The 24,472-nt window shown below is 32.0% G+C and overlaps 1 protein-coding gene across 5 annotated transcripts in view; it reads left to right on the forward strand.

Moving 5' to 3' along the window:
- LRBA (LPS responsive beige-like anchor protein) overlaps positions 1–24,472 on the forward strand; it is a 709,727-nt gene that overhangs the window by 305,286 nt on the left and 379,969 nt on the right. For all 5 annotated transcript variants that reach the window (XM_070261528.1, XM_070261527.1, XM_070261529.1 and 2 more), the window contains exon 37: positions 21,939–22,105. In XM_070261528.1, the coding sequence (XP_070117629.1) occupies positions 21,939–22,105 (167 nt within the window). The remainder of the gene's footprint in view (positions 1–21,938; positions 22,106–24,472) is intronic.

A 24,472-nucleotide genomic window follows, 5' to 3' on the forward strand; every position in this document is an offset into this window, starting at 1 on the left:
CTTACCTGGTCTTTTTTCCTCTCACCTATGTTTCCTTCATTTTTCATAGAATAGCCAGAGTAGTCATTTGGAAACATTAGTTTATGCTGGTCATATATCACATCATCCAGTGCCTTCCCATTGCACTTAGACTACACCTACAATCCTTACTGTGGTCTACAAGACCCTGTATAATCTTACCCCTACCTACCGTTTCCACATCATATCAAATACTATACTCCGTTTACCTTATTCTCTGGTCACAATATGTTTTTATTCATCTTTACTTCTACTCATCTTTCAGACATACCTTTAAATGTCACTTTTACACAAAAGCCTTCTCTGTTTCTCATCTTCTACCCCCATTAGCCATCCAGTGTAAATCCAAATCATGACTTTCTGTTATAATCTCTCATTAGCACTTATACTGATGGTTTGTAATTATATATTTACTTGCATGATTGTTTCCTGCTCTTCTATGTGCTTCATGAAGGCAAGAACTCTGTGACTGTTCATTACATATGCAGAGTGTCTGGCACATTGCCTTACACATAGTAGGTGCTCAGTAAATAATTGTTCAATAAACGAATGCTAATTGTAGTCTACACATTTGGTTTCTTTTTCTTTTTTCTGATTAAAAGTGGGTATGCTAGCCCTTTTAAGAAACATAAAAGATTAAATTCAGTGAGAAAGGTCATGGCACAATTATTTTCTACCTATTACCAGCAAGAATGATAGGTTATAATAATATCTCAAATTACCATGATTGGTGGCTTTCAAATTATAGTTTTGAGTTCCTCAATCCAAAAAGTGCTGGTTGTGCTTGAAATAAAGGAATAGGAATAAGTAGTTTGAACTATAAAATACAGATTAGCAAGCTTTACATTAAAAAATTGCAGGGAGCATTGTTGGTTACATTCTTTGAGCTTCTCTCTGGTGTTTAAGGGTAACCTAATTTGGAACTGTGTTACCAGTTTTATTGCAGGAACGTGGACTTAGAAAACGTTTTCAGATTCCAGGCTCCACAATTTATTAATGGGAAAGTCTTGGGAAAAATTCATTGACCCTCTCTTAGTCTTAGTTTCCCTTCTATAAAAGGGACATAATGAAACCTCAGTAAAAGGTGTATTGTAGAGTACAATTTTATAATGTGGGTTAAACCACATTGTAGACTGTGTTAGTGACTGTTACCATTATTGTTGTGACCACTATTATAGAATTTAAAGGTCATGAATAACCAAGTCAGAATCTTGATTTGAGAATGTAAATTGAAGCTTTTCAGAGGAAACGTATTATGTTCATTAACTATTTGAATTTTGATTAGTTTATGTTCTGAATAATCTCGGTGTCGTGTCGATTCTAGCTTAAATTAAGAAACTCACACTTACAAGGATTTCTGATTCTATTACCCTTTATTTTCAGTTAGACGTTTTTCATTTCTGTTAGAAAATGCTGGTTTAGAAAACAGACAGGAAATACATTTCCTTGTAAGAAGTATTACCTAAGTTATCTTGATACTTTTTTGAAAATGAATTTTCCAGCATTGTTTTTTCTAAAACATGTTTTATTAAAAGCTGTTCAAGGATGTAATAGTTGAAATAGTATTTGAGAATCATAATAAGTAGCATCTTATTAATAGTATTTTGTTTTTCTTGAACTCAAAATATTAGAGATAACTATAGAAACAAATTGAAACCGGGTAATTTACCAATTCTACTATACATTGATACTATTCTTTTGTGTTTAAAAATGATCAGTTAATTCTTTTTATTTGAGTCATAGAAACCATTTCAACTGACTTTAGAATAAAACTACAGACCATATATTTATCTCGTGATTTCTTCCATCAAAGCATGGAGAAGTGAATTATTGAAAAGATAAAAATAAATTTGTTTGCTTTCTGTCAGAGTTCATACCCACAGCCAGCCTTGATGTAAGACCAGAATGATTTAGACAAGTTTTCTTTGGAGATTCATAACATATGCTTGCTGGACAGAATTGAGTTATCTCTGCTCTGGAGAGTAAGTTATTGTAGCAGGAGCTGACAGAGATGAAGATAACGGAGGGAAATTCAATTACCTTTTAGTGTTTTCTTTCTAATAGGATTCTTAATGTGAAAAAGATCCTTAGATGATGCGCCTCCGTTACTTGTGAGATGTGCCTTGATACATACCTGTTTCCAGAATACCATCAACTTTCAGTTCCAGACCTTCATTAAGTATGAAATTGGCAGCTTATTGTTAAGAGTAGTTTTGATTGAAAGGTCTTATTTTGACTTGATGTCATTGACGATCTTTATAATCATTGACTACCCACTGTGGTTTTCTTTAACAAAGTATATATTATTTTGTATGAAGTTACCATTTAATATGTTGGAGTTTTATTTTCTCCCTCTTGAATGACCTCTATGGAAGTATGTTAGAGCTTCTCAGTGCTGATATATTTATATCTCTCTGTCTAATTATCATATCCTGAAGCTTGGCAACCTTGTTTAAATGTTGTTAGAATTCTCAAGCGTCCATTTTCACTTTGCTTTTTCGTTCTTCTTGAACTTTTTGCTAGGATGATGTCTTTACTTTCTCATCAGCTTTTACTTTTCATTGTCTTGCAGCCTGGCTTCTCTTCTTTCCTTTTCATCTCCAATCCTAGAACAGATAAATTAAAAATGTTCTCTTGAATATCATTAATGATCTAATTATACTACCCAGTGGTACTTTTTCATTTCTCATCTCCCTTCATCTCTGCATCATTTGACATTGATGACCAACCCTTCTATTTTGCAATTCTTTTTTGCTTGACTTTTTTACCTGGTGCTTTTCTGATTAGCTTTTTACTTCTCATCCTTCTCCTTATAGTTTCATCTCTGTCTCTATTTCTTATTCCTTTTACCAAAAGTGTAGGTCTTTCACAAGAATACTTTCTTGGTACTTTTAACTTTCTGTGCTGTTTTAGCAACCTCATATGTCAGCATTATCTAAAACCTCTACATAGAAGACATTAAATATTTTTAAATTTTTATATTTAATTTCCTCTATAGATAATTAATAATAAAAAATTTACAAGAAAGCACATAATGAAAAGTCCACTTCTAACCTCTTTCAGGATGCCTTCCACCTCCTCATCCTTATGGGAAACCATTGTTAGTTTCTTGTGAATCCTTTCAGGGTTTCTTTATGCATATATATACAAATAGGAATCATATTCCTATCCCCTTTTCTTTATGCAAATGCTAACATATATATAAAGTTCTATATTTTGCTTTTTAAACTTAATACTATTTTTTGGAGATCTTTTACACTCCCATTAGCAACGTGTCTTGTTTCCTAGTAGAGTATGTTATTAAACTTTTAGACTTGTCATTCTCATAGATTATACATGGTAGTATGTAGTTTTTATTTGCATTTCTCAGTGTAGTTTTAACTTACATTTCTGTTTTTTATGGGTGAGGTTTATTATCCTTGAGCCTTTTGTATTTCCCTTTCTGAGAACATATCCTTTGCCTATTCTGTTGGGTTGTTTTTCTTTTCTTACTGATTTGTAGAAGCTCTACATAGATTAAGGAATCAACTCTCTGATATACGTTACAAATACTTTTACCAGTTTGTTAACTTAGGTATGGTGGATTTTTTTTTGTCCTGTAAAAGTTTTTCAAAAAATATCTTTATTGTTGAATTTATGAATATTTTCTTTTATGACTTCAGAATTTTGGGTTGGTAATTGGAAAGGTCTTCTACAGGCAGAGATTATAAAGGTCTTTCTCTATGTTTCTTTTAGTATTTCTACAGTTTTATTGTCTTACATTTAAATATTTTATTTATTTAGTATTTATCTTAGGATACACTGTGATATGAATCTAACTTAATTTATTTTATATGACAACCTAGTTTTCCCTATACCATTTACTACATAGTCTAAATTTTCTCCTCTGATTTTGAGATGACGCTGAGATGACACTGTTATGATATATTAACTTTCTGTATGTTTGGGGGTGTATTTCTTGATGTTCTATTTTTCCTTACTAGTCTGTGTGTGATTTCATGTATTGGTCTCAAACTTGTAAAATTATTGAGGTTTTGTAATGTGTTTTAATGCTAGTAGGGTTATATTTCTTCTGCTCCTTAGTGACTTTTAAAATTTTTTCAGAATTGCTATGGTTAGTCTTATTTATCTAATGTTGAGTTCAGCTTGTCTGGTTCAAAAAGCTATTTTAATTTTATTCTCTTGGGCTCTTCAGGTATGCAATCATAGCATCTACAGATATTGTTAGTTTTTCCTTCTTATTTCCAAGTTTTATTCTTATCTAATTGAATTGGCTTATTCAGTTATTATTATTGAGTAATAATAATTATTATAGGCTGCCAGATTCTGTTTGCTAGTGTTTTATTTGTTATTTTACCATTCTATTCTCTGTTACTGTAAGTTCAACTTCTTTTGTACTTGGATTTTACATATGAGTGAGATCACCAGTGTTAATGTTAAAAAATAGTAGTGGGCATCTTTTTCAAGGTTCTGACTTCAGTAGAGATGCTTTGGTGTTTCCCCTGTAATTATGATATGGTCTTTCAGCTGAAGTACATATAGTATATAATTTTAATTAAACATTAATTTAGTTCTATTTTGTTGAGTTTTTTCTTTTTATTGAAGAATTTTGTTCAATTTTGTCATCCTTAAGTGGAGCAGTAGAGTTGATAGTATGCTTTTTAAAATATTAAATATGTCAATATTATGCCAGTATGCTTTGGTCATAATTTTTTTTCTTTAATGTGCTGCCAGATTCTGTTTGCTAATGTTTTATTTGTGATTTTTGCGTTCTTTTCATAAGTTAAATTGAGTTGTGGTTCTTTTTAACTTTCCAATCAGTCTTAGAAATTTGGCAGGTTTTGCTATCAGTATTACACTTGCCTTATAGAAAGTATAAGAAAATTTGTGTGTTTTTGTATGCTCAAGTACAGTGCTGGTAGAATTGCAGTTATCTGCTTCTTAAAGATTTGATAGAATTCCCTTTTGATGTAATTACTGTAGTATAGACCTCACTTCCAGTTTCACATTTCCAAAAATCTGCCACTTGTCTCTACCTAGGTGTCTTCCTGGCTCCTTCACTTTATCTAAGACATACATATGTTGTTTTCCCTTCTAAGTCTTTTATTAGTTTTATTAGTAGTGGCAAAATAGTACAAAGATTGGAAACGTATTCTTTATTCTAGATGGCTACAGACCTTGGTAAAAATCTGGAGGTTCTGGTACTGTTGAAGAAGGAAGATTTGGGGGAATAACTCAAAGTTTATGCCATGATCTTATTTTATTTTTTGATTTTTAAATTTCAAATTTTCATTCATGTAGTACATGATATATCACTTGATGTGAATTAATCTTGTGTTTTTCATGTAACCAACAATATTGCAATTATTACATTATTCTTGCATTGTCATTTTCACAATTTAGACTCAATTCTATATATCAAGTCAATACTGAAATGTTAGTGTATGAAAATGACTTTCAGTTAAGTGGTATCATTATGAAAGAGAAGTTTTGTCGTTATCATTGGTAATGTAAATCAGCTGCCTATAATAATTTTCATGGATTGATTGATGCCATTTTAGCATTATGATAGTCCAGTGTAATGCTTATCAACTTATTACAAGTTATACCCTTTCACTTTGAGCCATCATAAATAATATAAATTCATTGATTTTTGTGCTGCTGCTTGTAGTTAATTTGCGATTAATTTGGTTACAGTTGTATAAGAATTATAAGCATATGAAATGCTTCTACATGTCTATAATCCAGATAACCCCAAATCTATTTTTAGTGGTTTGTTTAGATTATTATGGAAATAAAAAACAACAAAAAAGTGTCTTTCAAAAGTAGAATTCAAGTATATCCTAGAAGGTTAATCTGGGAAATTCTGACTTAAGAATAAGTTTCTTTTAGATCAATGGCTCTTTTTGTTTGACTATGAACTCTTTTGAGAATCTAACCTTGAGAAATTCGTACAAATATAACCATAAAATTTTACATGTAATTTTCAGAGGTTTACTGATTATGGCTTGAGAGTGTCTTATTTAAGGGTTTGTGTGGTTTGCACACATTATTTCTCTTATAGCAGTCATGTAGGGGGAATATTTAGAGGCTAACCTTCTTTCATTGTTGTTTGTCTTTGTTATACATATTATGTTTTCAAATTCTGGATTATATTATCCTTTTCAGAGACTTTGTGAGAGTTACTTGTATCCATTAAAAATGTTTCGAAATTATTTGTGTCTATGATGGAAAAAAACCCTAGGTACTGACATCTTTATAATAGGATCTGTTTCTTATTTTAATTTCAATACCTACTATAAACTTGGAACATAGGAATCTCTCAGTAAATAATTGCTAAATGAATGAAGGTATCGACCAGTATAAGATAGAATATAGGACTAATGAAGGTTTTCATATCTAACTAACAAAAATTTGGGGACTGAATCTATTCATGTGAGAGCCTAGATCCTTTCAGATTAAGAAAACGTTCTGTTCATATCCTAATAGAAGTATAAAGAACAGTAATAATTTTTATGTTTCCTTATATTATTAGATTGTCACTGTTCCCCCTTTGCCCCCTGCTTTATGGAGATGTGATTGACAAATAAATATTGTATGTATTTAAGGTGCACAACATGATGTTTTTATGTATGTATACATTGTGAAATGACTACCACAATCAAGCAAATTCACATATCCATCACCTCACATAGTTACTGTTTTTTTGTGTATAGCGAGAACACTTGAGAATCTACTCTTTCACGAAATTTCAAGCATGAAATACATTCTTATTAACTATTGTCACTATGCTGTACATTAGATATTCAGAACTTATAACTTAAAGTTTGTACCTTTTCATCAATATCTTCCCTTTCCCTACCCGCTAGCATCTGGTTCTAACCATTCTACTCTCATGTTATGAGTTTGACTTCACCCTGAGCTAACATCTCTGTCAATCTTCCTTTATGTTGTATGTGGGTCGCCACCACAGCATGGCTGATGAGTGGTGTAAGTCCACACCCAGGATCCAAACCTGGGCCACTGAAGCGGAGCGTGCCAAACTTAACCACTACGCCATGGGTGGCCCCAAGTTTGACTTTTTTGTTTGGGTTTTAGATTCCACATGTAAGTGAAATCATGCAATATTTGTCTTTCTGAGTCTGGCTCATTTCACTTAGCAAAATGTCCTCCTAGTTCATCTACATTGTTGCAGATGGCAGGATTTCCTTTTTTTTTTTTTTTTAAGCTGAATAATATTCCATTTATATATATCACATTTTGTTTATCCATTCATCTGTCAGTGGATACTTAGGATCTTTCCATATCTTGGCTGTTTTGAATAATGCTGCAGTAAACATGGGAGTGCAGATAGCTCTTCGAGATAGTGATTTATTTTCTTTGGATGTAAAGAAGTGGGTTGCTGGATCATGTGGTAGTTCTATTTTTAACTTTTTGAGGAACCTCCAAACTGTTTTCCATAGTGGCTGAAGCAATTCACATTCCCAAGAACAGTGCATAAGGGTTTCCTTTTCTCCACACCCGCCCCAGCACTTGCTATCTTTTGTCTTTTTTGCTAATAGCCATTCTAACAGGTGTGAGGTGATGTCTCATGTGGTTTTGATTTGCATTTCCCTCTTGATTAGTGATTTGAGCATCTTTTCATGTACTGTTGGTCATTTCTATATCTTCTTTTGGAAAATACCTATTCAGGTCATTTGCCCAATTATTTAATCACATTATTTTTTTCCTGTTGTGTTATATGAATTCCTTATATATTTTAGATATTAACCCCATATCAGGTATATGGTTTGCAGATGTTTTCTCCATTCTGTACGTTGCCTTTTCATTTTGTTGTTTCCTTTGCTTTGTAGAAACTTTTTAGTGTGATGTAGTCCCACTTATTTGTTTTTGCTTTAGTTGCATGTGCTTTTGGTGTCAAATCCAAAATATCATTGCCAAGACCAATGACAAAGAGCTTTTCCCCTGTGTTTTCTTCTAGGAGTTTTATGGTTTTAGGTCTTATGTGTAAGTCTTTAATCCATTTTGAGTTGTTTTTTTTGTGTATGATGTAAGATAAGTGTCCAATTTTATTCTTTTGCATATGGGTATCCAGTTTGCCATTGTTTTTCTTAACTAGCATTTAATGATGTAGAAAGTCACAGAATTTAAATCTCTATGATAATTATTTGCTGGACTTATGGTGGTTGAGATTTGAACCTTATACAATGCTTAGATTTTCCAAGAGTTGAGTTACATTTTGATATGATGAGTAAAAACCCTTTAAATATCCTACAATCTACTTCTTGTTTGCTGAACAGATCTTTATTTTGTAGCTTTTATTTTATTAGAATTGAGAATTAAAAATATTTCATTACATGTGAACTGTAAAACTATTATCAAAATCAGCATTGTGTGATAGAAACATAGATTTGGAATTTATCAGAACTAGGTTTCAGTCTTGGTTCTACCACTAATTAACTATGTAGTGTTGGACAAGATGCTTAATTTCTGTGTAATATGGGCATCCTTAAAGGTCAGTAAGTCTAGCCCCAAATTTGGAGCTTATGTGTTATTTAGTCAAGCCCAAAAGATGGCTAGTAATTAGCTCTGTTAGTTAATAGAGTATCACCTATATAATAATCTTGAAATTTTCTTTCATTCGCTTTTGTAGGAGATTTTTGAAACTAGATGTTAAACATAAGCTCTTTCTGTTTATTTTGCTCTTTTCTGCTGATTATATATTTCTTCCTATGTGCATGTAAAATTGGTAGAGTGCAAAGTCAGTTCGATGTATTTAAAGATTAGTTGAATAACAAATTTTTTTACACCTTTGTCCAGTTTTGTACTTTGTATTCCCATTACTCAGTTAAATTCTCTATTTTGTCTTTCATTTAGTCGCTGAAACATAGTGACAATGAATTGTGATACTGTGTTTTTTCTTAACTTTTAAAGCAAACTTGTAATTATGAGACAGTGCAAAGTATTTTTAAGTGAACCTCCCTTTTATGCTTTCCTATTTGTCGTCTTCATTCTTCTTCCTCTTTTTATTTTGGCCTTTCTTATTTTTTCCCTTATACTTTTCGCTCTTATTTGAGCATGTCGTCTTAAAAAGAAGTGAGAGAGGGATGGTCAAAGTTAAAGATAAGTTTTTTGAAGCTAAGAATGATACCATTCTGTTTCCCATGATGATTCTGCATTGATGATTAATGTAGCCCATTGTCTTGCCATGTTCCTTTCTTGTTGTACACTTTGCGTAATCAATTTTGTCATTTCGTGAAGAGATGGTTGATTAATAGGTCTTCAGTCATCATGGCTTAATAGCAAAGCGTTAGAATGGCAGTTCTCTTCTCAACTTTGGTGTTTATTTGCATTATGTTTTTGGACATCTTTCTTAACCTCTTTATGTATATTTCTCCATCTATAGGGCAGGAACAGTGAAATGATAAGCTTGGCAATATATATATTTTTAATTGTAGCTTTTCTATCATTGTTATTTTCTTCTCCTTAGATAAAAATGATGTTGAGAAATAATCATGAAAGTGATAAAATACTAGCATCATTAACTAAATGAGTACTCTACTCCTTTTAAATGTCCAAATCACTATAGTTTAAGCACCTGTCAATGAGACCACATGATTACTATGGCGCAGTTTAACATAGCTTTGACTTTCTAGTCAGATAACCTTGTGCAATAATCTTGGCTCTGTCATTTAGCAGCTATTGAGCTAAGACACCATTGCCTCATCTTAAAATCAGGATATTAATGGTATTTACCTATAGTAATTTTGTGAAGAGTAAATGGGATTTGTTAAATGTAAAGTGCCTGTTACTGTAATTCCATATTAAGAGTTCAGTAATGGAGCTATACGTGTTACTATAAAAGGGAGAGCATTTTTCCATTCTAAGTACTCTCTGGGAACATCCAAGGAATGCTTACATGTCCTGTAGTTCATCTGGGAGTCTTACCTCTACCACAGGGCCTTGATCCAGGCTACTGCTGTGTCAGAACTCTGGAGGCTATGTCTTACTATTATATAAGCGGCTTTTCCAGGAAGTAGCTGTTTTTTCATTAGCCCATTATCCAAAGCATGGACATAGACTTTTCTCATTTGTGAGCCTGGAACTGATAGAAGGGCATCACAATCCAGGGACGGAAAATAAAAGTCAGTATTGGATATTACATCTTTTAGAATTCATAGGCCATGCTCCTGTATAGGAAGTTTCTCTTGACCCTTCCTTGACATCTTTTTCTTTACCCCTGTGCCTTTGCCATGTTGCAGAGGTTGCTTCAGCTCTCCCACGTTGAGAGCTCCTTGGACCACATTTTTTCTTCTTATAGTCCATGCCCACCTGCCTCAGGTTGATTGGCAATGGGACCATCAAATTACTTAAAGTAAATTCTTCGCCCAATTTGCCATATGTATTCTAGTATCTGTTCCACACCTGACCTATGCAATCATACTATTTCTCAGTATATTTCCAAAGTCTGGTGTATTCATTCTGGAATACACTATTTTTAGAGATTCTTCCAGGATGTGTTTTGACTTGTCTCAGTTTATATTTTAGCTTCTTGGTAATGGCCAGATTAAAAGCTGGGCTCACAACGTTGTCTTCTCTAAGTCTTCTGCTGGTAACTTTTGAATAGGCCATATACATACTTATACAAGGCACATGTATACACATACATATAAAAATCATAATTTTCAGAGTTATTTGTGAAACTTAAAGGAGCTATCATTTTTGGGGCAAAGGAAAGCTACTTTAAAATGAGGTGATGTTTCTGCCTTTGAAAATTGTAAGTGATGCTTATTTAACCTCAAATGACAGAGCTATATTGCTGGGCACTCTATGAAAAGTGGGAAGCTAGAAAAAAACAAAGGAACTATATAGCATAGGTAAAATTGAACTTATATCTATGAGCAGTGCTGATCCAATTATATCCAAATTGAAAAATATTTTTTTCTTCATTGTCTTCTCAGTATATTCTAATAATATAAAGTACATTCTTGATAGGAAACTGGACCTCTTAATGCTATTGAAAAATTCTTCCTGAAAATCTCTTTCTGAAAAAATTCAGAAAAGCTCTGAATATATTCTTCATAGATATATCAAGCCTCTGTTTAAGCTTTCAATTTATGAAATGTCTTGGTTATCTTAACAATTGACCAAATCATGTGTTAGTAAAAAAACCTGCCTTTTCTTAGTGAATTTTAAAATAAAGGCAGGTAAGAAACTAAGCTAATTTAAAGTCTTTGTAGCGTATTTTATACAACACTTATCTCTTAGCATTCGCTCATATGAAATTAGAATATTGGCTTTGTTATTTATGATTTATTAGTACAAAGTAAAATCCAAATATAAGATCAAATATTTTATAGTAGAAAGCAGGATAGCAGTACTTGAGTTGGTAAAAATAGTTTCCTTCTGTTTCTCTGTTATACTAGTACTGCTTAAATGTCATCTGTTGACCAAACTGCTTGTTACTAGTCCACGAAGAGTTAAGTACAGAAATTGAATAAGTATTTAGAAACGTTTATAGCTTGAAAGTCTGGCACTGTCAGATTATTTCAAAAAAGCATCAGTTTTTAATGTATTTTAAAGAGGAGCAACAAAAACTGATTCTTTGTTATAGATAGTTTGAGAAGCAGTACCTAAAAGCCAGTTGATATTCAGATGTGTTATTTTGACTTAGTCCACGTTAGCAGTACTTTTGAATAAGAAAGAAGTTATAGCAATATAACAAAATTCAGCTAAGCAAAATAAATATAGTTTGTTTATATGTTAAATGATTTATATAAACCTTTGAGGACTAATTGTCTTTGTGAAGGAAATGGGTAAAATTACATTAGCTATCCAAGGAAAATATAAGCAAGTATATATCAGAGTATTTAAAAAGAGAAGTTTTTGGTAATTAACACATCTTATCCTGTTATTCCTATCCTTGCTTTTTAAAAAGCTATGTGTTTGAGCTTCTTCTCTTATTTTTTTTTCCTCTTTATTGTGCTATCATTTATTTTTTCTATCTTAAGTGAGCCCTTTGTTCTTGGTGAACAGTTACTTAGCCTTTGATTCCACTGTGAAACTCTTCCTGGGTCTGAATACAGATGGTCTTGGACTTAAGATGGGTCGACTTACAGTTTTTTGACTTTATGATGGAACGATATTTTGACTTTATGATGGTGCAAAAGCTATACGTATTCACCAGAAACCGTACTTAGAATTTTGAATTTTGATCATTTCCTGAGCTAGCAATATGTGGTTCATAAATAGAATTACTTGGGTTTAACTCTATCCGTTGTTTAATTTTCATGTTACTTTTATTGATCACAGGTACTAACCACATTTTACTTTATTTACCAAACTGACATCGCTGTGTGCAGGCATTGTTGAACAACTCAGCTTGTCTTTTTAGAAGATGTTTTGGTATTTACCTAAGAATTTTGTGATTTTTATTGGTAATAAATAATTCTAATGAAGTAATGAAATAATGTAAACAATACTATGTGTGGGTTTGACAAACAAGTGGAAACTATAGCCCTCTTCTTCGTGTTGTCTTGCTTTTACAGATACCATGTATAAGCATTTTTAAGCAAGTTTTTTATTATCAAAGTCTAAAATAAAAAATTAGAACTTATATTAATCTTCAAATTATTGTAAAATACTGTTTGAGGACTGCCGTTTATAGAGATAAGAACCCAACACATTGTATCCAGTCCATTAAAATAATAAGAAATGGAAGAGATACTTTGATAAGTGTTCTGCCTGTTTTAACCTTGAATGGCGTTATCAGGGGGATGATACTATATCTGTTTCATTGGCTTAGGCTTTTTCGTGCTGAGAGAAATCAATACTTTGAGGCGTTGGATGACAGAGGAATCACTTCAGAATTAAAGGTGGCTGTCACACATTGTCATTGGTTGACTTTTGTTTGCTGTTGAGGTTTTTAAGCTTTCATTTTTCTAAGTCTTTTTCAGGAGGCTTTGTAAGATTTCTGTGGATAATTTGTGTTTTGATTAGACTTTAAATCTTAGTTAAGGGATCAAGTGTAAAGACTTCCAAAAGTGAAATATTGAAGAGCTCCTTAATTTGTTGTCCCTTAGGTGATTTCACTTTTAAATGGTTTCCAGTGAGACAAGTAATTTATAGTGTAAGTGATTTTGAGACAAATTGGGACGTAAGGTACTACACTTAAGTGTTTACCAGAAGGTATATTTAGTTAACTAAAAATATAATACGGTGTTTGTAGGCATGAAAAACAAAGAAGGTAGAACTTTATATCCTGACATGGAAATGATGTTTAGTTTGATTCCATTTATACAGGAATTGCACTTACTACCCCTGTAGAAAACAGCTGGCCAAACAGGGGGAAGGTGGAAGAGAGAACTCTCTTTTTATTTCGTATAAATCATTACTTTTTGATTTGTTTTTGAAAGCAAGTGTATGTTTCTTTTAAAAAAGTTTAAAACACAAAACTTGTAAAACCAATACATTACAGTTGCTTAATTAACATTAAATATTACTAAATTAGGAGAAAGGCTTATATAATATTTTTAAGATTTTAGCCTTGAAATTTTTAATTGGAATTTACTTGTTTTATAATCTGTTAGTCATCAAACATACTGAAACTTAACTCTAGAAACAATGTGTATTTAACATTATTAATTTACCTCTTCTTGATACTGAAAGGCAGTCGTTCTGAGAAGGCTTTTATATACGTCTATCCAATCACACCCCTTTTTTGCTTTATTATACTGTTCTGATTTTATGAAATGACTTATTTGCTTTTGTTTTTTCTTTCAATATTTAAATATGTTTCTCTTAGTATTATAATTTCTTTACCAGTTTTTGAACTTTAAGTGGAATCATGAAGACTGTCTTTTGACTTAGCATTTTTAGTTCAGCATTATGTTCATGAAATTCGGTCAGTTTGTTACATTTTCATATTTCATTTTCAATGCTGTGTAGTATACCATTACATGAGTAGACCATTAGTTTTTCATAATCTCTTCTACTGTTGATCAGCAATTAGGTTGTTTCCAGTTTTTAACTATTATAAACAGTGCTGTTTTGACCATTTTACAAGTCTTTTGGTGCACATACTCATGCATTTCTGTAGGATGGAGTTACTTGACTGTAGTGTTCATGGTTTCCATTTTAATAGATATAGTGTCTTGCAAAAATGTGTACCACTACCAACATCAGTATATAGCTGTTGGCATCACTCTATGTTCTCATCAACAGTTGATCAGTGCTTTTTATTTTAGTATTCTGGTAATTGTGTAGTGGTACCTTATGTGTTTATTTTGGATTTTATTTACAGATGAAGCTGTTCATCTTTTCTCCTGCTTGTTATATTTCATTTATTTTGTACTTTTGTGAAGCACTTGTTTGTCTTCTCCTATCCAGTTTCTTACTGGTTCTCTGTCTTTTCCTCATTGATGGCAGAGAATTCTTTTGTGATTTATTGTGGTCAGTTCCTCCCTACATACGTACATCCAACCCCAGGCAACTGCTTTTTTGGTTTCTGTTGTTATAGATAGTTTTCCGTGTTATACAATTTCATATAAATGTGGAATTATGTAGTAGATACACTAATGTCTGGATTCTTTTGGTCAGCATACAGTGCTTGATATTCATCCACACTCTTGTGTGTATCATTCATTTCTTTTTATTGCTGAGTTGTATTACTTTGTGTGTTCATCTACAGCTGGATATTGTGTCATTTCCCTGTGTTTGGCTCTTATGATTCAAAACACTATGGGTATTTTCATATGTATATTTTTGTGGAAATCTGTTCTTAGTCGTTTTGAGGAAATACTTAGGAGTGGAATTTCTTGGTGCTGTTGTAAGCATATGTTAAAGCTTTCAAGAAACCACCAGTTTTCTAAAGTAGTTGTAGATTTTGTACTCCAACCAGCTAGGTAGGTATGAGACTTCCATTTGCTCCACATTCTTGCCAATATTTGGTATTGTCACTATTTAATTTCAACCATTCTAGTGAATACATAGTGATAGCTTATTGTGATTTTTATTTCAATTTCTCTAGTGACTAAACATCTTCTCATGTACTTATTAGTCATTTATATATCTTTTGGAAAGTGTCTGTTCAAATCCTTTGCCCATTATTTTAAATTTGTTTGTCTTATTGAGTTGTCAGAGTTCTTTATATATCCTGTAAGGAGATCATTTGTCGGTTATATGTATGGTGAATGTTTTTTCCCAATTTTTCTCTTTCCTTTTATTTTCTAAATGGTACCTTTTAAAGAGAAGATTCTATAAATTTGATGACGTGTAATTTATCGACTTTTTTATGGTTATAATATTCTTTTATGGTTCCTTTTAGGGTTTCCAGTCTAAGAATTCCGGTGTAAGAATTCTCTGCCTATCCTGAGGTCATCAGATTTTCTGCTATGTTTTCTTCTAGGAGTGTTAAAGTTTTAACTTTTACATACAGGTCTTTGATTCATTTTGAATTAAAATTTTGTGTTTGGTATGAGGCAAAGGCAAATTTTTTTCTTTTTTCTTTTTCCTGTAGGTGGCCAGATGTTTTGGCACCAGTTTTTGAAAAGATATTCTTTCTTCATTTAATAATCTAACTCTCTTGATTTCTAATTTTGTAGTATGCTTCAAAGAGTGTAAAATCTTACAATTTTGTTTTTTGTAAAATTGTTTTGCTATTATTGTTTTCTTTTTTCTTCATTTGCATTTAAGAATCAGCTCATCAATATCCATAAGAAAACCTGCTAAATTATTAATTAAGCAAACTTAAATTAATTTAAAAATTATGCAAAAAAAATTAAGAAAACCTGCTAAATTTATAGTTAAATTTAAAAATTAAATTTTTAATTTGTGTTGAATCTATAAAATCAATTTGAGGAGGGTAGATACTTTAACAATACTGAGTTTTTAAAATCAATAAACATCGTGTATTTCTTCACTTATTTAGTCTTATTTTCTCTTAGCACTATATTGTAATTCTCATTGTATAGATTTGTATATTTTTAAATATATTGCTAAGTATTTCATGTTTTTAATGCTATTGTAAATGGTATTATTTCTTTGTTTTCATTTTCCAGTTGTTCATTGCCAGTATATAGAAATAGAATTAATGTTTAGTATATTGACCTTGTATCTAAGAAACTTGTTAAACTTACTTATAAATTCTATTGGTTTTTTTCTAGAACCCTTAGGATTGTTGCATACATAAACATATCTACAAATGAAGACTGTGTTACTCCTTCCTTTCCAAACTGTATTTTTATTTCTTCTTTTTTGCCTCATTGTACTGGTTAGGACTTCTCTTACAGTATTGAATGGAAGTCATCAGAAAGGACGTACTTATTTTATCCCCAATTTTAGTTGAATGTTTTTCACAGATACCCTTCCTAAGGTTTAGGAAGTCTCTTTGTATTCCTAATTTATAGAGTTGTGGTTTTTTCTTTCTTTTCTTTTCTTTTTTTTTTTAATCATGAAAGGGTTTTGGATGTTGTAAAATGCTTTTTTAAAAAAGAAAATCTTTTGAGGAGATATGTTTTTCTCCTTTTTTTCTGTTATATGGTAAATTATATTGCTTGATATTCAAATATTAAATCAGCTTTGCATTCCATGGATAAATTTCATTGCATGATGATGTATATAATCCATTTGATGTATAGCTGAGTGCTAGTGATGCTAGTTAAGGATTTTTGTGTTTATTTGCACAAATTATAGTAGTTTTTAGTTTTCTATTGCTGTAATGTAAAATTAGGTGCAATGTATTCCTTAGCCTCTGTCATCTGAAAGAATTTAAGATTTGTGTTATTTCTTCCTTAAGTATTTAATATTTTCTAATTTAACATTTAAAGCTATAAATTTTCCTCTAAATGCTGATCTAGCTGATTCCCACAAATTTTTCTAATTTTCCTTGTGATTTCATCTTTGATCCATAAGTTATTTAGAGATGAAGTGTTTTGAAACTTTTCTGATAGTATTTTTTTTCACTCTATATTCAGCCAAAGAATCAAAAAGACTTCTAAGATTTCTATATTTCTTTTTCTGTATAACTTCTTCTCTAGTAGTTTGTTCTGTAGATTTCTATCTTACCTTCTCAATAGACATCTTTAAACTTGTTTCACATGTAAAAGTCATAGGAGAAATATATTTCCTGGTCCTTGAATATGTCTTGAGGATATTTGAGGAATAATATATAATCTGAGTGTATCTGACATCTAGGATGCATAGGCAAGCATGTTGAAAGATAATATACCACATTACTGAATTATAGAAGGCCATTTGGTCTAGCTAGTAAAATGTGGTCCTAATTGTTCAATATTTTAGACAGTCATGTACTTTTTTGAGGTTCGGGTATATAAATATATCTGTGCTCCACCAAAATAAATTCTTCTAGAGATAATTCTGGAACTGTTCAAAAGGGGGCAATTAGAAGATTATTTCAAGAGCTTACCTGGGAACTGATAAAGGTCTGTATCAGCGCAGTGGTAATAGTGATTAAGAAGTTTTGCTTAAGTGAAATGACGTGATATGAAGTGAGGGAAACTGAGAAGTCACAGATGACAGAAACAGAAAATCTTGCCCTTTCGAGTGTAATAGCATGTCTGGGATAAAGATGGTAGGTTCAGTTTTGTACGTTTTTCATTTTAGATGCTTATTGGTTTATTAGAGTTTATCCTACTGTTAGAAATGTGAACTCACAGTTTAGGAAAACAGTTGAGTCAGATATGAAAAATTTGAAAGCTAGACTTAAATTGATAATAGTAGATGATGTGGGAGTGGATGATATTGCCAAAGGACATTTGACAAAGCCTTGGGAAAATGTGAGCATTTCATAATGGGGAATAGTAAAGGGAAAAGTTTGACCACAAACAACGGTGATCAGAGTGATGACAGGAGGATACTAGAGGAATCTGCTTAATTTTATGTTCACTCCTCTCTGAGCTTTCTTGCAAAGAACAAATACTGTAGTTAGGTAGAGGCGTAGCATCTGGAAGGAAAGACTAAATGCGATACTGTTTTTATTTCTTCACTTATGTTTAAAAAGACAGAGTAGTCACTTGAATTATAAATGGCCAGACTGAATTATTTCTCTCTTCAGTTGTTATTTTATGTTTTCCCTGCAAGTAAGTGAATTTCTTTTAAGAACTAGGTTTATTTATCTTATGTTTAATATGCTAATTCTAGAGTAATAAATCTTAGATTTCTTTAGCAATAATAAAATACATTTCAATCGTTAGTTTCCAAGATGCTTATTTCTTTTCCTTTTAGATTCGCATATTTTTGTGGTCATTGTTGTGATGTCATATTACCCAGTATGTGGTGCTTAAAATAGGAAAACAGAAAAGTTGATGTAAAGTAAAATTGAATGAAAGTATTAGACCTGGTCCTTGATTTTATTGATAGATACATTTTGGTAGAGTCTCTTGTGGTACTTCCACTCAACCTTCAAACACAAGCACACATACTTACAAATATATTCCCCGCCAATTAAGTAACATATATTTGATCTTGAAGCAAATATTCCTCATCTGTACTTGACTTTGAATGATGTCACATGTAGAGTATATTATTGGTTTTTAATAGGAACGTGTTCAAATTACATTTTAAAGATATTTTAAAAAATAGATACAAGTTCATTACATCTTTACAAAGCATTCTTGTTTGGTTTCCTTTTATCATGTTTTAATGTCAGATGTGACTCTAATGTTCCACAATGAGACAGAGATTGATAATCGAGAAAGAATAGCCCTTTAATGTGATTTATATCTATAGATTTTATGTCAGATATGAAAAGTTGCTGTTTAAATTGTAAAGGAAGATCCATTAAAGAACACTTTAAACCATTTTACTATTTAGCTTACCTTGGACTCTTCTTTTTAGAATTATGCCTTTTCAAACAAACTTTGAGAGCTTACCAAATGTTATTAAAATATAATTTGATCAAATTAAATTATTTTAATATTAATAAAAGAAATTATAGGTTATTCAATAATTTTTTTGGTACTTTTAGTACTGTTTAATATGAAGGTATATGGTGTTTGGGGGGAATATAGAAGCTAATGATTTTCTAATTTCCATCAATAATTTTAAGTTTTTCTTATCAAATGAGGTTATCAAGGGCAGATTATGGATAGAGTAGGGAATGTTGAGGGTATAAAAATTCCACAAGTGTCTCCCATTTTATCCTGTTGATTTCAGTGTATAGTTGGGTTAGATATAAAGTAATGCTTCCTAGTTGTTGATTGAATCTCTGAGAATAGCACATAGCAGATGACATTTTTGTTACAATGGAATAATTCCCTAGTTATCTTCACTTAAACTACTGCTCCTGCAAATATTTCTTACTCATATTTTCTTTTACTTGCTCAAATCATATTTTTGGCAAACTAAACTATCCTGTGGTTTGTTTGGCTTCGTCTTTTTTGTTTTTTAATATGGTATATGACATTTGCCTTTAATTTCTTATAAATGGATATAGTTTCCAACATGATTTACTTTCTCCACATCAATGCTTAGATAAAAGAACTAGTTCGCCTTTACCAGTGTACAAAAAGTAACCTCTCACAGGTTGTATGTGGCTTCCTAAGTGTCCAATCTTAGCGCTAATAGAATCCTCTCACTTTGCAGATAAAGACAGTTAGCCCTTAAGAGTAAAGTGAGTTAGTTGCCCAAGACTGCCGGGAAATACTACCAAGGTCGATATTTTAATCTGGTTTTGTTTTGCTTCCCAATCTTATGTTTATTCATATACATATACAATACACATTCATATATATATACTATGATTCTTAGTAGCTTTTTTCAGTCCATATCTGCATTCCAGAATTTCTTCCATCTATTACTTTTTCTACTTGTATTCTGTATTTGGGTCAAACTGTATTGCTTCTCCCCTCCCTGAAATTGACCTGTGTTTTTCTGCCTTGCCTTTGCTTTAAGGTTCTCTTTATTTCCACCCAACAATAAGTTATCTTCTCAAATTCTTTCATTTTTTGTCTTCATTCGTAGCATCTTGTATATTCTTCTTACTACTTCTGTAAACCTTTTTACTAAAAATCACTTATAGCTTCAGTGATTTACTGTCAGTGATATACTTTTATTACCACTTCCCTCCCTCCAATCTAGAAGGAATGGGGATTCTGTAGGGCAAAAGCTATCAAGATAATTCCTATAGCCTAGTGTTTTGCACAGCCTAAGAAATATTTGATTCCTTATACATGTACATAAACACTTTATCAATTGGGTTGCTTTTGGTGTTAGGAACAGAAAACCCGGTTGATACAGGAGGGCCGTGAATGAATGGGAACTTACAGATTCTCATAAAATGTCTAAAAATAAATCTCACAGAAAGTCTAAACATACCGTGGTCTTTGATTGGTCCAGTAGTTCATGATTCTGTTTGAAATAAGCTCTATATTTCTATAATTCTCATAGGTCTACTTCCTTTAGGTTTTGACTTCCTTCTCAGGCTAGCTTCCCTCATGGTACAGAGAGAGCTTTCCATACTCCTCGAATTATGTACTTCCTCTTTTAAATCCTAAATGGAAGGAAGGAACTATCCAACAAAAATCCCGACCTTTCCTCTTAGTGTAGTGCATCAGTTAGATTATGACCTTCCCTGAGCCAGTTTTTCCATGTGGGTGTGATTATTACACCCATTGGTTTAGGACAATTAGGACCATCTCTTGTTGCTGGCGCAGTGCTGGGGGTAGTGTGTGGCAGTCGTCTATCTAAACTGGTATACAGTAGGAAGGGCAGGCAATCACAATGTGTATCAATACATAAACTAGTAATATTGCTACAATATCAAATTTTTGTTACTTATCGTAGGTTGTGTATACATGTGTATGAATATGTGAGCTTGCATTTGGAGGTTAAGGGGAGGAGCCCAATAGACCCTGTGAATAGAATTAAAGATCAAGTTTACATTAATCTCTGTTTTCCTATTTTAAGCAATTAATTAACTAGGTAGCATAACATCATAAACATGGCACCACACATATCTGAATTCCAAAAGAAAAGAAATAAACATCTTGGAAACGAGTGATTGTGTTGTATATGATTATTGCTGAAGAATCCTAGAATTTTTTGGTAAAATTGATAATATCTAAGGCAATACTTTTCAAACTTCAACATATTAGTCACCTGGGGATCTTCTTAAAATCCAGATTCTGATTTAGTAGGTGTGGAGTGAGTGAGACCTATAATTCTACACTTTTACTAAGTTGCTACATGATTCCAGTACTGCTGGTCCATTTTGCATCGCTAGGGTTTAAAACACCAAACTATTTTTCTCATTTTCTGAAGGTGTTGAGAACTAGCTCAGTTTACTGTTGCAAGCCACCGTTGTCTCTTTTCTGGACTTCTGCAGTAGTCTCATAACTGGTCTCCCTCAACTTCTCTTGTCCCACTGCAATCCATTCTCTAACTGGAGCTACAGTGATCATTTTCTATGTAAATCAATCATATCACTCCCCTACTTAAAGGCTTGCAGTGGTATCCCATTGCATTAGAATAGGATCTAAACTCCCTTACCATAACTACACATTACTGAATGATTCAACCCTGCCCTCCTCTCTAAAATTATTTCATACCATTCTTCCCCTTATTTGCTTTACCTGGAGTGCTTTGCAACCACCCTTCACACTACTTGTAATGTGGGTCCCTGCATCTTCTCATGACTGGCTTCTTCTCATTATTCAGGTCTCTGCTTAAATACTACCCGCTTCTGAGTGTATCTTGTGAATGACTTCATAGAAGTAAATTCTTGGGAGATTGTTGTACTGAGACAGTGGATCACTAAATTTCAGTCAGTTAATGAGGGATATAAAAGTAACTTTAAATTTTTGTTTGGTTCAATTCATGGTAGAGATTGTTTCATGATGCATTTTAAAGTTTTTTTTCTGTATTTTTATGGTATTAATAGGTGTTTCTTTTTCCTCTCCAAGTCGCTGTGTGCCCAGTACTCTGCAGACAAACGAGAAGATGAGAAGATGTGTGATCATTTGATAAGAGCAGCTAAATATCGAGACCATGTGACAGCAACTCAACTAGTCCAGAAAATTATCAACATTCTCACAGACAAGCATGGAGCCTGGGGAAATTCTGCAGTGAGGTAAAGGGATGCCTTTAGGATTTGGCCACTGATTTTCTATAGAAGACCTAGGTTTAGATAAATGGCCTTGGATATGATCAAGGCCAGATGAAGAACAGAGTAATTTAATTTTGTATTTTATCATCTACTATGAATTTAAAGCAAAGGGGAAGTAGAAAATCATTGTGGGAACAGGTATGGATCTTTGTGGATGTTTCAGTTCCCTCAGCTACTTCTGAAAGAATGTTTCCTCATATATTTATTCATTTTGGAGTGACTTGTTAAGGGAAATAGTTAATGTAAACTATTTTATTAGCTATACTTATATCTGAATTTATACAAATACAATATTTTATTTTAAGAAACTATTCACTAAAGACTGTTGAATTCTTAACACATATATTTGAAAACATATTATATGTCGTTTTCTTGAATTGCCTTGCAAATTTAACTATGATGATAAAAATGGTTAAATGCCTTCTTTAACATTTTATTCACTATATCTACCTCCTTTCAAGATTACCAAACTGAAAGTGGTATTTTTGATTCTAATTTCTAGAAAACAAAATAACTAAATTACCTTCTAGACCTAAGGAACTTAGACAAATTGTAAAATTTGGTGTCCTTGGAATGTTTTATGCAACAAATCTTAGAAACATGTTTTGTCTCATTTAGATAATGTTAACACAAAAGTTCAGTATTTTCCCCTTAGAAAGAGATATTTTTTAATTCCTCATTTCTGGATAGCTTTTTCCAGAAGACAACAACAAAAAAAATGGAAATAGTAAATTATTTGTATATTACCTGTAAGTGTAATTGCTTTCCACTTATGTTTTAAGCAACTTATGTGTCTAGCAGACGTCTAAGTCCAGTTTTAGAAATTTTCCAGTAAATAGAAAATTTTATTTTTTTTAAAGCTGAATTTTAAACTATTTGAGTTGAAAGGTACTTGTTATGGGATGTTTTTATTTTGAGTACAAGGATTCACTAATACAGAGTAGATATAGCTCATGATGCTTATTATGAAGACTACTTAAATAAAATGAATTACATTTCTGGGCATATCATTTTTGGTGTTCAGAGGAAGGAATGCAGAGCAATGACTTGAGGGCGAAAGGACTAAATAAAGGCAGGAATTGTGTGTGTTTGTTTTAATTCTATTCCAACTGATCTCAGCTGCAACAGTGGTCATGGAAATGACATGAATGACTGGTCAGAGCTCTCTGGTGCCTTGTTTTGCAACATCTAAAAGCCTGTGGGTGTGTGTTTGGGACAGGGAGTGGTATTATTAAGAGTTTTAGACTTTCAAGATATGTACTTTAATGTTACAGACAGATTTGATGTAGTCATTTTGACATCAAGTACTGAGTAAATTAGGATATTACTTTGATGTACAGTACCTGGCACATATTGAGAACTCAATATGTATTTGTTGAATTTTTCTAAAAAGTGTTTTTTTTAACCTAAAAGGAGTTCTACAATTTTAAAATTGAAAAGTTTTAGGTAATTTATGCCAAGTGTGTTAGTTCTTTCTAGTGATAGATATACCTTTGTATAGCACAGTATACCTGTGCTATCAACGTGAAAGTGTTGTTTTTCTGAAGTTATTTTGGTGTAATAAAGTGTCTTGGAGAACTAAATGGACTGTGAAGTGTATTTATATAGAAATAATTGCTGTTTCTATAATAGAATTGTTGAAAGGCATCAACTCTGTTATTCTATATAGCTAGAAACAATTGAAGTAAATTCTGAAATTTTAATATTTTCAAAAATCCACAGACAGGAAAACACTTTTTACTTTTTTTCTCCCAAATCGAAATAGCTGTGAAATTGTTGGCTTTTAAATGTGTGCATTTTTAATTAGGAGCAACAACAAAGGATGTCTCATCAAGAGGAAAATTAATATTAGTGAATTGATATTTTTCTCTCTATAATCTCATAACTTACTTAGGTTTTATTAAAAATAATATTGTAGAAAAGCACATCGGCTCCGTGCCGATACTTCTTTTGTCATTATATTTAGTGCTGTGTCACATTCAACTGTTACTTATTTAGAACACCTGGTTGCTTCCTAAAGCCTTTAATACAATTATCTTAAAATAGTTGTTTTCAATATTAATTCCGATTAAAGTGAATCTGTAGACCTCAGTGCGCCTTTTTAAGGTAGCTATGTAAGAAAATGTAGCTGACAAAATGTATACTGGCTCACCATTCCTTGACAGTGGTTAACTATTCTGTGATTTTCCTTGTATGAGGCTTGCATAATCAGCTTGTAAATTATGGACATGGTTGTAATAAATGAGACTAACACAGTGTACTTTGTTCTTCACTTAGCATAATTCTAGAAAACATAAATGGCATTAGAGAGAAATCAGAGTCATACTGTAG

This window comes from Equus caballus, chromosome 2, assembly GCF_041296265.1.
Source record: "Equus caballus isolate H_3958 breed thoroughbred chromosome 2, TB-T2T, whole genome shotgun sequence".
In the NCBI taxonomy this organism is placed as follows: Eukaryota; Metazoa; Chordata; class Mammalia; order Perissodactyla; family Equidae; genus Equus; species Equus caballus.